Source organism: Mastigoproctus giganteus, chromosome 10 (genome assembly GCF_048544385.1).
Source record: "Mastigoproctus giganteus isolate SK-2022 chromosome 10, ASM4854438v1, whole genome shotgun sequence".
Taxonomy (NCBI): domain Eukaryota; kingdom Metazoa; phylum Arthropoda; class Arachnida; order Uropygi; family Thelyphonidae; genus Mastigoproctus; species Mastigoproctus giganteus.
In genome coordinates, this window is record NC_143584.1 from 71909881 (window position 1) to 71923341 (window position 13461).

The 13461-nt window shown below is 36.9% G+C and overlaps 1 protein-coding gene across 1 annotated transcript in view; it reads right to left on the reverse strand.

Moving 5' to 3' along the window:
• LOC150079077 (DDB1- and CUL4-associated factor 11) overlaps positions 1-13461 on the reverse strand; it is a 446028-nt gene that overhangs the window by 354345 nt on the left and 78222 nt on the right. The window contains exon 3 of the mRNA XM_090383756.1: positions 8566-8597. Coding sequence (XP_090239882.1) covers positions 8566-8597 — 32 coding nt within the window. The remainder of the gene's footprint in view (positions 1-8565; positions 8598-13461) is intronic.

The following is a 13461-nucleotide window of genomic DNA, read 5'->3' on the forward strand; positions in this document are numbered from 1 at the left end:
TTATTTATTAAATTTTTTTTTATCTCATGCATAAGAAAAATTACAAAAGTTTCAAAATTATAAAATTACAAAAAAAAGGGGAGGGGACAGGAATAACGCCAGCAAGTTTTACCTTTCGAGCACTGTTGTCAGAACCAATGTCTCCAGCTGACAAGTATGCCACTGCAGAGGTTGAGGGCTGTGGAAATTTAGAAGGGTTTTTTTCCAACACATCGCAAAATTTCTCTGCTGCTGCAGAACCGGCACTGGCGACTCCAATGCATACTTTGACGTTGTTGAAACCAGAGTGATACTTGAACCTATTAAACCACACATTGCTTGCCACGAACTTGACTTGGGGTTTGCTGTACTTATCCTTAATATCTTTATAATTACTTGTTGCTTTTGCTTGAATGGCCATTAGACTCTTCAGGGGCACTCACTTCTGAATCTGATTTTCCATTCATATTATTAATAGCTTTTCCATCTTCTATATAGCACCTGAACACTATTTTCTGATCACTGTTGATCTTAAATGGTTGATCCTTTAACATGTTCTTTTATATGTGCACTGTTCTTTGAAATAGCATTCACTGTTGAAGTAGTGAGACTTAACAATCATCCAATAAATTCACAAAAGCCTTGCTAGTGTGTGAGTGACCAGCCCCCAAATTCCAGTCAATCTCTGGGAAATTAAAATCCCTCATTATAAGACTCTCTGATTTACTGGCCCACTCTATTTCCCTGTACAGTTTCTTATTATACTCATCAGAGTCATTAGGCCTATAGCACACTCCTACTCTCAATTTTGATCTCCCAATGCTTATGTCACACCAAACTGACTTGACACTGCACTGTCCAGCGATGTCCACTGGCTTCACTTCCTTGGATTTTATGTATTTCTTAACTAATAGCATAACCCCTCCTCCCTTCCTATCCAGTCTGTCCTTTCTGTAGACGTTGTACTACCCAAATTCCAGTTCTGCATTCCTTATATCTGTGTGACACCACGTCTCTGATATCCCAACAATATCTGCCTTTGATGTTTTGAGCAATACCTCAAATTCATCAAATTTATTTACTAAACTCCTAGCATTGGTGTACACGCAAGTATACATGCACCTATTTCTATTCTTAGCTACCCTAACACAACCCATGTGTTTACTTGTACCGCAATGACTCCCAGCAGTCTCTGAAATATCCTGCATCTTGTTTTTCAGGCTTCTGCTCATTCCAATAGAAGCAGTGCAAGAATCTCTTTCACCTCTGCCAGTGGCTACTGTTAATCTATTCGTCTTTGTCTCCCACCCAAGCTAGCAGTTTTCCGACCCACCTAACACTGCCTCGATAGCATCGAGGCAGTGTTAGGTGGGTCAGAAAACTGCTAGCTTGGGGGGGAGACACATTGTCGAAATAACTTCACAACTGGATGATGGGCCAACAAGCCACCCACTGATGATAGGCCAACAAGCCTTGAAATGGTGCCATCTGGGTGGTGGTGCCCACTGAGAATAAATAACAATAGTCTTCTCTATTAGTGAAGACTTACTTATTCGAGGTAGTGCAGTTCATGGTAACTCGTTGTGAAAGTAGTTACAATATGAGATACAATCAAATCAATGCGTTTACACTAATGTAGTTTTTCATTATGAGTTCACTATGGTATATTTACACCGATATTTTATAGTATTCTGCATATATGTAATTTGAATGCATCACAAATAGTCAAAATGTTAGAAAAAAATTAATTTGCTTAAAGATCTAAACCTCCCAAAAACTTCCTTATTTATTTCAAAAATATGTGTGATCTCAGTGTCCATTTCCAACTACAGTCTACAAGCCAACCTACTTTTTCTGTCTCAATTATCAGTTGCTCCAACCGTTACTAATCTGAGTTCTAATTATTCATTCTACTTGTGCATATCTCTCCTCCAATATATCTTGTCAGAGAGTTCTTAATTTGGAATTTACATTTTTTTTTTTTTTTTTTTTTTTTTTTATCTCCTGTCTTATGTCCCATTTTGTCAAATTCATACATTGCCTCTGGTGTTCTCCCAATTCAACTGAACACTCAGACCTCTTCAATTTTCGTTTCTTTAAACCTCAAATAACCATTTTGCTGTTAGCATTAGCGTTTTTAGAATTAGTAGTCATGTGATGCATGAAAGCAAGCTTATATAGCATCAGCCAAAAATGACTTCATACATCTGGTTCTTTACTTACCAGAAATACCACACAACCCCAACAACACACCCAACACCCTTGACTTTTTCCAACCAACAACTCTTCAAAGTATACAGTCAGTGTTAGTGTTCCTCTAGGCTCTTCAGATGACAACTCAGAAATGAGTACAACTATATCACAAAAGATGATATAGTTGTACATGTTGGCACTAATGATATTAAGAGTAGGAGACCGGCAGAATTACTTAACAAGTACGGGTCGCTGTTGAAAAAAAGCCGTGAATTAGGGTTGAATTTGAAAGTGTACGCAATTCTGCCCAGACATGATAAGAGGGAGTATATGATGAGAGCTTTGTTGATCAATTCGGCCCTGGAAAGATTGTGCAAGGCTCAAGGAGTAGAATTTTTTTCAGCCTGGTCTGTACTTGTTAACAGCATAGACTGCCTCTACAGGGATGGGATACACTTAAATAGAAAGGGTGCAAGAATGTTTGCTGATGCTATCGAGGCAGTGTTAGGTGGGTCGGAAAACTGCTAGACTGGGGGGGATACAAGTAATAATAGATTAACAGTAGCCACTGGCAGAGGTGAAAGTGATTCTTGTACTGCTTCTATTGGAATGAGCAGCAGCCTGGAAAACAAGATGCAGGATATTTAAGAGACTGCTGGGAATCATTACGGACAAGTAAACACATGGATTGTGTTAGAGTAGCTAAGAATAGGAACAGGTGCATGTATAATTGCTTGTACACCAATGCTACGAGTTCAGTAAATGAATTTGAGGTATTGCTCAAAGCATAAAAGATGGATATTGTTGGGATATTAGAGACGTGATGTCACACAGTTATAAAAAATGCAGAACTGGAATTTGGGGAGGACAATGTGTACAGACAGGATAGGAAGGGAGGTGGGGTTATACTATTAGTCAAGAAATGGACTAAGGGGAGGTACCCACAGACTGGAGATGTGCAAATGTGACCCCAATTCACAAAGGAGGATCAAAGGCTGACACAAGTAATTATAGACCTGTGAGTTTAACTTCTGTTCCAGGAAAATTAATGGAGGCACTAGTTAAAGAAGCATTGCAGGCTCATTTAGACAAGACTTCAGTTATAGCTCGGACACAGCATGGTTTTGTTAAGGGCAAGTCTTGCCTGACCGATTTGATTGGATACTATGATTCAGTCACAAAGGAACTGGATGCAGGGAATAACTTTGATATTATATACTTGGATCTTAGAAAGGCTTTTGATACTGTTGCTCAAAATTGGAGCAGTGTGGCATTGGAGGCAAATTGCTGCTATGGATAAAGGGATGGTTGAGTGGGAGAAGACAGAGAGTGGTCACTGGACACTGCTCGTCGTGGACTAATGTTATTAGTGGAGTCCCTCAGGGCTCAGTGTTGGGTCCATTATTGTTTTCTGTATTCATAAATGATACTGATGATGGTATATCAAGCTTAATGTCCAAGTTTGCAGACGATACAAAGGTAGGCAGGGTTGTCAAGGACACTACTGACACTATGCTGCTGCAACAGGATCTGGAAAGGTTGAGCAGATGGGCTGAGAGGTGGCAAATGAAGTTTAACATTGACAAATGTAAAGTACTACACATGGGAAACAGCAACCCCAGAGCAACATATCAACTCTGTGGTACTACACTGACAGTGGTAGAGAATGAAAGGGACCTGGGGGTGGTTGTGCAGGCAGATATTAAGTTCTCTGAGCAGTGCAGATGGGCTGCAAGAGTAGCTCATGGTGTATTGTCAATGATATATAGGAATTTTTCTAGCAGGGATAAGGAGGTGATTATTCCCTTGTATAAGGCAATGGTCAGGCCACACCTAGAGTACTGTATACAGGTCTGGAGGCCTCATTTCAAGAAGGATGTAGAGCTGCTGGAACGAGTACAGAGAAGGGCAACAAGATTAGTGAATGGAACAAAGGAGTGCTCTTATGAAGAAAGGCTTAAGTTTTGCAAATTACAGTGTCTGGAGACTAGGCACCAGCGAGGTGATCTGATAGAGGTGTATAAAGCCTTGAATGGTTTGAGCATGCTCAATGCTGATGGGATTCTTCCTCTCACTCAGAATAATCACTTGAGAGGGCATAAATTCAAATTGAGGAAAGAAAGATGTAGGGTAGACGTGCGGAAATTTGCCTTTAGCCAGCGGGTGGTTGGTTGGTGGAACAGACTTCCATCCCTTGTCGTGGAAGGTGATAGCCTAAATAAGTAAGTTTAAGGCTCAGCTGGACAGGTATTTTGAACAAACAGAGGGGTGAAGTGGAAGTGGTTTTTTTTTTTTTTTTTTTGGCTGATGCTGCATAAGTTTGCTTTCTTGCATCAAATGCCTCTACTAATGCTAATATGAGAGATGACAAAAATAAAATATAATTGCTCAAGGCATAATATTTTATTTAAATGCAGAATGTACAATATATTCAGACAAAAAGTGTTTCACAACAAAAATAAGTCAACTTTTCTACTCACAGTCTATATAATATCACATTTTTTATCAATGATATGGGAATACAATATTGGAAATATTTCAGCTACAGATTAACTTTGCAGAACTGTAAAGTGCAATCAAACCGCAAGAAATTGGGACTTTTCTGGTTAGTAAAACTTTTGTTTAGGAGGATTTGCCTGAGAATATAACTTCAGCATTTTGAAAACAGAGTCCAGGTTACTGGATCAACAGAGTGTGTGTGTGTGTGTGTGTGTGTGTGTGTGTGTGTGTGTGTGTGTGTGTGTGTGTGTGTGTGTTTTAAGTTATGAGATCTTATCTTAAAAACTGACAGAAAATAGCCTTGAAGTAGAATGCCATAAGAGACTCACACTTAGCCTAGATATTACCACTTGCCTCCTTCTCTGTTATTTTTTAAATGTTTTTAGAATTTTTCTTAATTCCCAAGCTAATCGAAACATCTTAGTCAAAAAATATAATTACAACCTGTCAGAGAAATATACCAGTGTAAACCAATCTTAGGTTGAGATTATGCTTACTGTTTCTTCCTTAGTAGCAAAGCACTTATTTTACTTACTTTAATCCTTTACACAGCATACAAAAAATCATAATAGCCGTGAAGTAATGACAACTTGTAGTTTTCTTTACTTCACCAAATCAGTCTTTTTTAAAGCGGGAAACAGTTTAGAATGGGAAACTTTACAAATGTATCCTTAATTCTGACACCACATTGTAAAATAGGATAAAAAAAGAAAAGTCTTGTTAGCAAAAAAAAAAAAAAAAAAAATTCTCAGCCAACAGTACAGCTAAAAAAACAAGAAAACTGCAACTCCAGTTTTCATAGCAACAAACAGTGTTTTTGACATAAATCATCCCATAGTTTTTTTTTTTTTTTTTACAGCTAAACCTTTGTAATTAAAAAATAATTATTGATGGAGATTGAAAGAGAATATCATACTGGAATGATAATAATAATAATGTTATTTTAATAGTTATTTAAATTCATAAATTTATATATTTATTTATTTTTATTACCTTTTTTTGTGTATGAAATATACCAAGTGTGCCAGCTACACGGTTAATGTTACATATTGCATTAAGGTAAATACCATTTCATTTCTATTTGTCTTTCAATTAAATGTTTAAAAAGATTGTATTCCCTGTTTGATTGGCAACAATTATATAAAAAAAAAAAAAGAAACTGGTAAAAGTGCGCCATCTGCTCATTATGTTTAATAAAATGTAACATAATACTTTCATTTTCGTCTATTCCAAGAATCAGGTTTTTTCAATTACCCGAGCAATTAAGAATGTTTGCATAGTTACCAAAATTTGTTTGGTATATCGGTGTAGTATGATCATTATAACAGTGAGCGATTGTATGGGAATACGTGTAAATTAAAATCATTATGGCATTTTGCTCATTATTGCTGTGACCTTGTTATAATCAAGTTTGACTGTATATGTAAATAACAAAATTTGTTGTAACCTGGAACAATTCATTCCATTTTATTGGAATGCATCGAGCTATCACTTAATACTGATTACTATTGATTGATTAGACATATATAGATTGTTTTGTTAAATATGTCAGCATTTTAGTAATCACCATTCCTGTTATCATTACTGGAAGTTAACCACCTCCCCCAATTTTGTGAATTTACACTATAGATACTCAAATATTTTCCAGCTTGTTCTCTGAATCACTCAGTATTCAAACATAATGAGATACTTTCAATAGACCAGTAGTATTTTTTTCACGGATTACTATAAAATTATAAACTCAACTTGTTTTTATGTCATCTCTACCTAATTAATGCACTATTTCATCCATTTATTGTTTCGTCATTTTATATCTGGCACTGGATTCCAATTATTACTTCTACAACTCATTATTTAATCAACACATTGCAAATTCCAGTTTTAGTTGTTTAGGTTTTCCGAAGACCAAATTTTCACTCGAGGGCCTGATCATTTTTAATGACAACCAATGCAGGTCATTTTTAAATTTTATTTATCGTTTGTGTTGTGCTCATAAGACCATTCTACAATATAAAAATAATTTTTCACTATTTATTAATAATTTTTAACACAAGGGTAAGCTGAGAATAATTCATAAAAATACTTCAAGGAAAATCTTTTAAAGGAGGAAACCAAAGTTTGTGTATGTAAACAGTGAGGACTGCAGGAAGAATTCAGAAATGGTTTACAGACAAGACTGGTGCAAGTTAGGGCTGCACTTCATCACTACGTTTTGTGGACAATTCAATGTTAAGAATATAATATACTCACAAAGCTTAGTATGGGAGAGGTAAAAAGTGGACCCTCTATTATATACTGAGAATTTTGTGCTAACAAATAGCAACTCTAAGATCTCCAAGAATCATTAAATAAATTTTGGGTAGGGTAAAAAAAAGTTGCAGATAATTTGGCATGAAAATTAGTAACACAAAAACAAAGTTATAAAAATTGGAAGAGAAAATATTATGAGCAGAATAAATAGCCAAAAATTGGACCATGCACCTACAACAGTCTTTAATTAAAATGAATAGTTGGATGTGGAAACAATAATAGAATAAATGAGGTGGGAAGCACAGCATGCCAGTTAAATTTATTTGGAACAAAGGAAAAAAAAAAAAAAAATGTCAAAAGGCACGGTTAGGAGTTAACAACACAGATTTTAAAGTTTTAGAGAATAGGATACCAAATCAGAATTTATCAAAAATTAGAAACCTCAGAAATGAGTATTCAAAACAATAAAGGGAACTGATAGATGGCAAGTTGATCATATTACAAATGAGGAAAGGAAAAAAAATAAGCCAACTAATATCTAATTAAATGTATGAAAGAAAAAACGAATTGGGCATGTAGCAAGAATGCAAGAAGGGAAATTAGATAAATATTCAAAGTGAAATTAATAGTACTGTACCTGGAATAAAACATGACTGAAGAAAATGGTCAACTGATGATATCTGTAGGCAGGCATCAGAGGAAAGATAACTACTTTGATTACAACTCAAGACTTCAAAGAAAGTTGAAGTCTTGAGTTGTGTTTATTCTGGAGGAATAATCAGAAGTCTGACTGTCCAAAAGGACATTTGAATTATCTGGGTGCCTGTACACCCAACTAGGCAAGACAGATTTAGACTATGGTAATGATAATTTGCATTTTCTCTGTTAGTGTAATGTTTCTGTATATTTCTATCCCTATTAAAATGTTTTCTATTCCACAATAATTAATCATATTTTTACATTTTAGGCACTTCTATACCATCAAATTTACAAATCAGTATTTAAATTATTTATCATTTCAATATAAAGCACAACAAAGCAAACAAGTTGTTGTTGTTATTTTGTTTTTAGGAGCATTAGCAACTAAGACCACATTGCTCCGGGAATATGCAGTGGTCATTCCCTGACCTTCCCGCATCCTCCGTATTTGGTGGTGACGGGCTCGAACCCCGGTCTAATCAAGAAGTGTGTGCTACGCACTGCTGCTCCTTCCCACCTGACTACGGAGGTGCCTAAAGCAAACAAGTAAATCTTGGAATGTAGTAAATCTTGGTTATACTTGGAATGAACATTAACCAATAAACTTGCTACAATATCTGAAGTACTTCGAATATTAAATTCCCATAATTTTAATCTCTTTCTATTAAACTTGTCCACTAGTCCATTTCTATTAATAACAGTAAAATAAAATATGTAAGAACCTATTCCTAAAAACAAAAATCAAAACTATAAATAAATTTTATCTTTATTTATAGTTTAAGACAAAGATTAATGAATACAAGGGACTGAAGAATATAATAATGATAAATTTAGTCAATTTAAATACAGTAATTCTTGGTCTTAAGTGGTTGCTAAATTACCTAAAACTAGGAAAACAAAAAAAAGTGGTACTCAGATTAAATCTTCAGGCATCATTTTACTTACATGAAGGAGGGCAGTGTCAGGATTTTCATCAACTAAGAAAAGAAATTAAACCATTTTACATATTTACATGAACAAAGGCATATTATGCAATATATAAGTGTATGCATAGACACATATACACTATGAAAAGACTTGCTTGTGAAATGAAAAAACTATTCTCGTAATTAGGTCAAAATCTACTAATGAATATCTTGTATATGCAAGAACTAACTATAAGTTTGAATTATTTTGTGCTACTGCAATATTCTGCAATGAAAAAACATCATGCAAATTTTGATGGAATGGATAAAACACAGCCACCTTCTGAGATTATCTTGTTTCTCCTGTCAGCTAAAGAACTAACAGAAAGTGTCAAATTTTGAGCAAATGACTGAAAACACAAACTGAATGCCTGAAGTGACATGGACACTATTTCATCTCTTAACTAGTTTTAAAACCATTAATATATAAAAACTTATTGAAAACATTCTTAAATTGTTTCGTAATGTCCTAAAAATAAATTCCAACAGAGAGGATTGCTTCTCATCTCACTGGAGGAAAACTACAATACATAAGATACAAAAGACCACAGCAATCTTCTCTCACTGACAGAAGGGTAAGGGAGAGACAAATTTACTTCTTTCATAATTGCATTCTCACTCTACTTGCATTCTATTTTTATACTTTTTTCTTATATTTTATAAATTTTTTTTTCTGTTAGTGATATATATATAAACAAAAATATAAAAATCAGTATATTTGTGTATATGGTAGGGGTGTTGAGCTATAAGGTGTAGAAATCAGGGAAGAATAGGCAGAATCGGTAAGTAAAAAAATCAATTTACCTGAAATAAAAATAAAATGCAATTCCTTGAGGTTGTCACAGACATTCTCTCAGATATGCCAGACAAGCTGTACTTGCTACCTGGGAGTCTAAAATGCTGAAGGAACTGATATTCGGGTGACACTCAAGTCAAGTGGACCCAATTTCGGTGAAGTCCGGACGGTCTGTGACAGCCAAATCCTCTGTTTGCACATTCACGATGGTGGGACTGTTAGTACTGGGACTGGGTATAACCTCCAGGCACAAGTACATGGTGGGTGACCACCCAGGTGTGAAACAACGTAAGCAGGGGTCGAGGTGTGGTGCCCACACCACATGAAGGAAAGCCGCCCCTCCATGTTACCAGGCAGTACTAGGATGTCCATTTCCACTTGCAGTCTGCCAAACCCCATGTACTTTTTCCTGACAGAATCTCAGTTATTGGTTGATTCAACTACTGCTCATCTCAGATGCCCAAATTATTCGCTGTATGATTCCTTTCGCCTCAAAGGTGGTACTTGTGCATATGATTGTTCTGATATTCCCTGTCAGAGTCTAAAATTCAACAACTTTCCTAACAGTGAGGTAATTGTCCTTGGTGATTTTAATGTTCACAACTCCAGCTGGCTTCTGTTTTCTAGTCACACCGACCAGCTGGTCTAGATGCTGAGGCTTTTGCAATTACTAATGACCTTGCACAGATTGTTCATTTACCTACAAGAATACTGAACAATCCTAATCATACAGCCAATACGCTTGATCTTTTTCTCACAAACAACCCTTCTAAGTACATGGTCGAAGTGAGAGGTCCTTTAGGCACTTCAGATCACAACTTGGTGATTGTCTCTTCTCCAATGGAGCCTATATCTCATGGCTATTCCCAACCTCGTATTGTTTGGCATTACAAGAATGCAAAATGGGATGACCTGCGAGATTTCTTTTCTTCTTTTTCTTGATCGGATTACTGTTTCAAAACTTTTGATGTCAACGTTTGCTCAGATCGTGTCAGTGAAATTATTCTTGCAGGAATGGAATCCTTTATCCCACACACTTTAAAATCTCGTCCTTTATCTAAACCTTGGTTTTCCAATAAATGACTTAAGGCTGTTCAAGAGAAGAATGTTGCATATCGTAATTGGCTTATTTCTAATTCTTCAGTTTCATTTTCTGCCTACACCAAAGCTCGCAACAATTGTAAAACAGTTATTAATCAGTCCAAACTAGAGTTTGAACAGGCTAAGAGTAGGAAACCTGCTTCTTGCCCTAATGGTAGCCGAGCATTCTGGTCTCTTGCCAAAGCTATTGGCCGCAACTTTTGCCCATCTCTTGCAATTTCTTTGTTATTTGTTATTGTTATTTGGTTTTTTTTTTTTAGGAGCATTAGCAACTAAGGCCATATTGCTCCGGGATATGCGGTGGTCATTCCCTTTCCGCATCTTCCGTATTTGGTGGTGACGGGCTCAAACCCCGGTCTAATCAAGAAGCGTGTGCTACGCACTGCTGCTCCTTCCCACCTGGCTACGGAGGCGCCGTATGCCCATCTCTGCTACCACCTCTGTCCAAACCAGATGGTTCTGTTGTCTCTTCAGCCAAGGATAAAGCTGACCTGCTAGCATCCCATTTTTCTTCCAACTCATGTATTAATGATCTTGGTAAAACACTTCACACCATTCCCAACACGCTCCATTCAATGCCTCCTGTGGTCTTCTGTCAAAAGGATATCAGAAGGATTTTGATGAATCTTGATGCTAAGAAAGCTCCAGGTCCTGATGGTATTTCTCCACTTGTTCTCAAAACTTGTGCTCCTGAACTTATTCTTTGCCACTTTTTTCACTTTCTTATTCCAAAGGTGTTTTTCCTTCTGCTTGGAAATTTGCTCATATCCAGCCAGTTCCTAAAAAGTGACAAATCCCTCCCATCCAATTATCATCCTATTGCAGTTGCTTCTACTCTTTTCAAAGTAACGGAGAAATCAATTAACCACCAACTCTTAAACTACCTAGAAACTTTCCGTCTGATGAACGATCGCCAGTATGGTTTCCGTCAGTGTCGATCCACTAGTGATATTCTGGCTAATGTTACTCATTTATGGACAAATTCAATGGAAAAGTTTCATGAAACACAAGTAGTTGCTCTTGACATCTTTTTTTTTTTTTTTTTTTTTTTTGGTAGTTGTTGCCGCATCGGCTTCTGTGGCCATAATGCACCTTCCAAGGTTTTTGCAGTACTTTGATCCAAGCCCGAGGCGGGAATCGAACCCACGACCTTTGGGTTGCCAGACAGGCACTTTACCCACCCGGCTAGCCCGGTCGGCACTCTTGACATCTCAAAGGTTTTCGATCGTGTTTGGCATAAAGGTCTTCTAAACAAGCTTCCATATTATGGTTTGCCAACTGTTTTTAGTTATTTATTATTTTGGTTTTTTTAGGAGCATTAGCAACTAAGGCCATATTGCTCCGGGATATGCGGTGGTCATTCCCTGACCTTTCCGCATCTTCCGTATTTGGTGGTGACGGGCTCGAACCCCGGTCTAATCAAGAAGCGTGTGCTACGCACTGCTGCTGCTCCTTCCCACCTGGCTACGGAGGCGCCGCTGTTTTTAGTAATTGGTTATCCAGTTTTCTCTCTGATCGCTCACTGAGGGTGATGGTAGATGGCTCTCTGTCTTCTAACTTCTCTACTAATGCCAGTGTCCCTCAAGGTTCAGTTCTTCCCCCCACTCTTTTCCTCTTGTATATTAATGACCTTCTTCCATTGACTGGAAATCCTATCCATAGTTTTGCCGATGATAGCACATTGCATTCTACTTTCTATTTTGAGAAACCTTGCCCTGTTCAATCAGCTTCAACTTCTCGAAAATCTGCTATCAATTCCTTAAATGCCGATCTTCAGGTAATTCTCCAGTGGGGCAAAGAAAACTTAGCTGATTTCAACACTTCTAAAACTCAATCTTGTCTTATATCTTGCAAAAAGGATTCTTCTGCTCCTATGCTTATCTTTAATAACACTCCAATTTCTAGGCAAAATGATATATCTCTTTCGGGGATTACTCTGACTTCTAATCTCTCATGGGACAAGCACATTACAAATATTGCTGCCTCTGCATCTAAAAAACTTGGTTTTCTCTTTCGCTCTCGGTGTTACTTTTCTTCCAAACAGCTGTTCACTCTGTATAAATCACAAAAATCACCCTGCCATGAAATATCGTTCCCACATCTGGGGTAGTGCCCCCAAAACCTCTCTCAGGCTTCTTGATTCCATTCAGAAGAGGGCAGTTAGGTTAATTAATGATTCATCTATAACAGAGTCTCTCCACGTGCTGTCTCATAGATGTACTGTTTCTGCTGCATGCCTCTTCTACAGATACTTCCATGGGCACTATTCTTCTGAATTCGCTTCTATAATTCCCGTTATCTCTCTTTCAAAATAGTCCAATCATGTGCAACCACCAGCCAATTACTGTCCATTTACTGTCCAACTTCAAACTCACAGAACCAACTTTTCATCTTCCTCGTTTATTCATTCAACTGCCGTTTTCTGAAACAACCTTCCTTCATACGTATTTCCTGAAAATTACAGTCTACAGAAGTTCAAGTCCAATGTTAACAAATATCTTCTTTCGTCTTCTCAACCTCCAACCCAAGCATACTATAGGTTCGAATACCTTTCGTGTATTAATTATAGAAGCAATTATAGAAGCGTTTACATAAAAAAAAAAACAAAGGGTGGGCAGCGAAAATCGTAGGAGCCACAACAATAGTTCAGGTCTCTGTTTCTGTTAGGATGTACACGTAAACTGTATGTATATATCACAGCCGACCAGTGGTGGGATTCAAATAATTTAACCGATTCGCTGCCCTAACGACCGTTCTAAGTATAAAAAAACTATATACCGAAAGGTAGTTTATTATGTCATGCAGTTAATACTTAAATAAGAACAATAAAAGAGGTCCACAAATCTAGATTATGTTATAAGAAAGAGTTTTAAAATACGAATGAAAAAATATTAATACCCGACAAAAAACATTAAAACCATTATTGCTTACATATTGCCATATTGCTTCTTGATTGGCGTCCTCACTTGCAATTTTCTT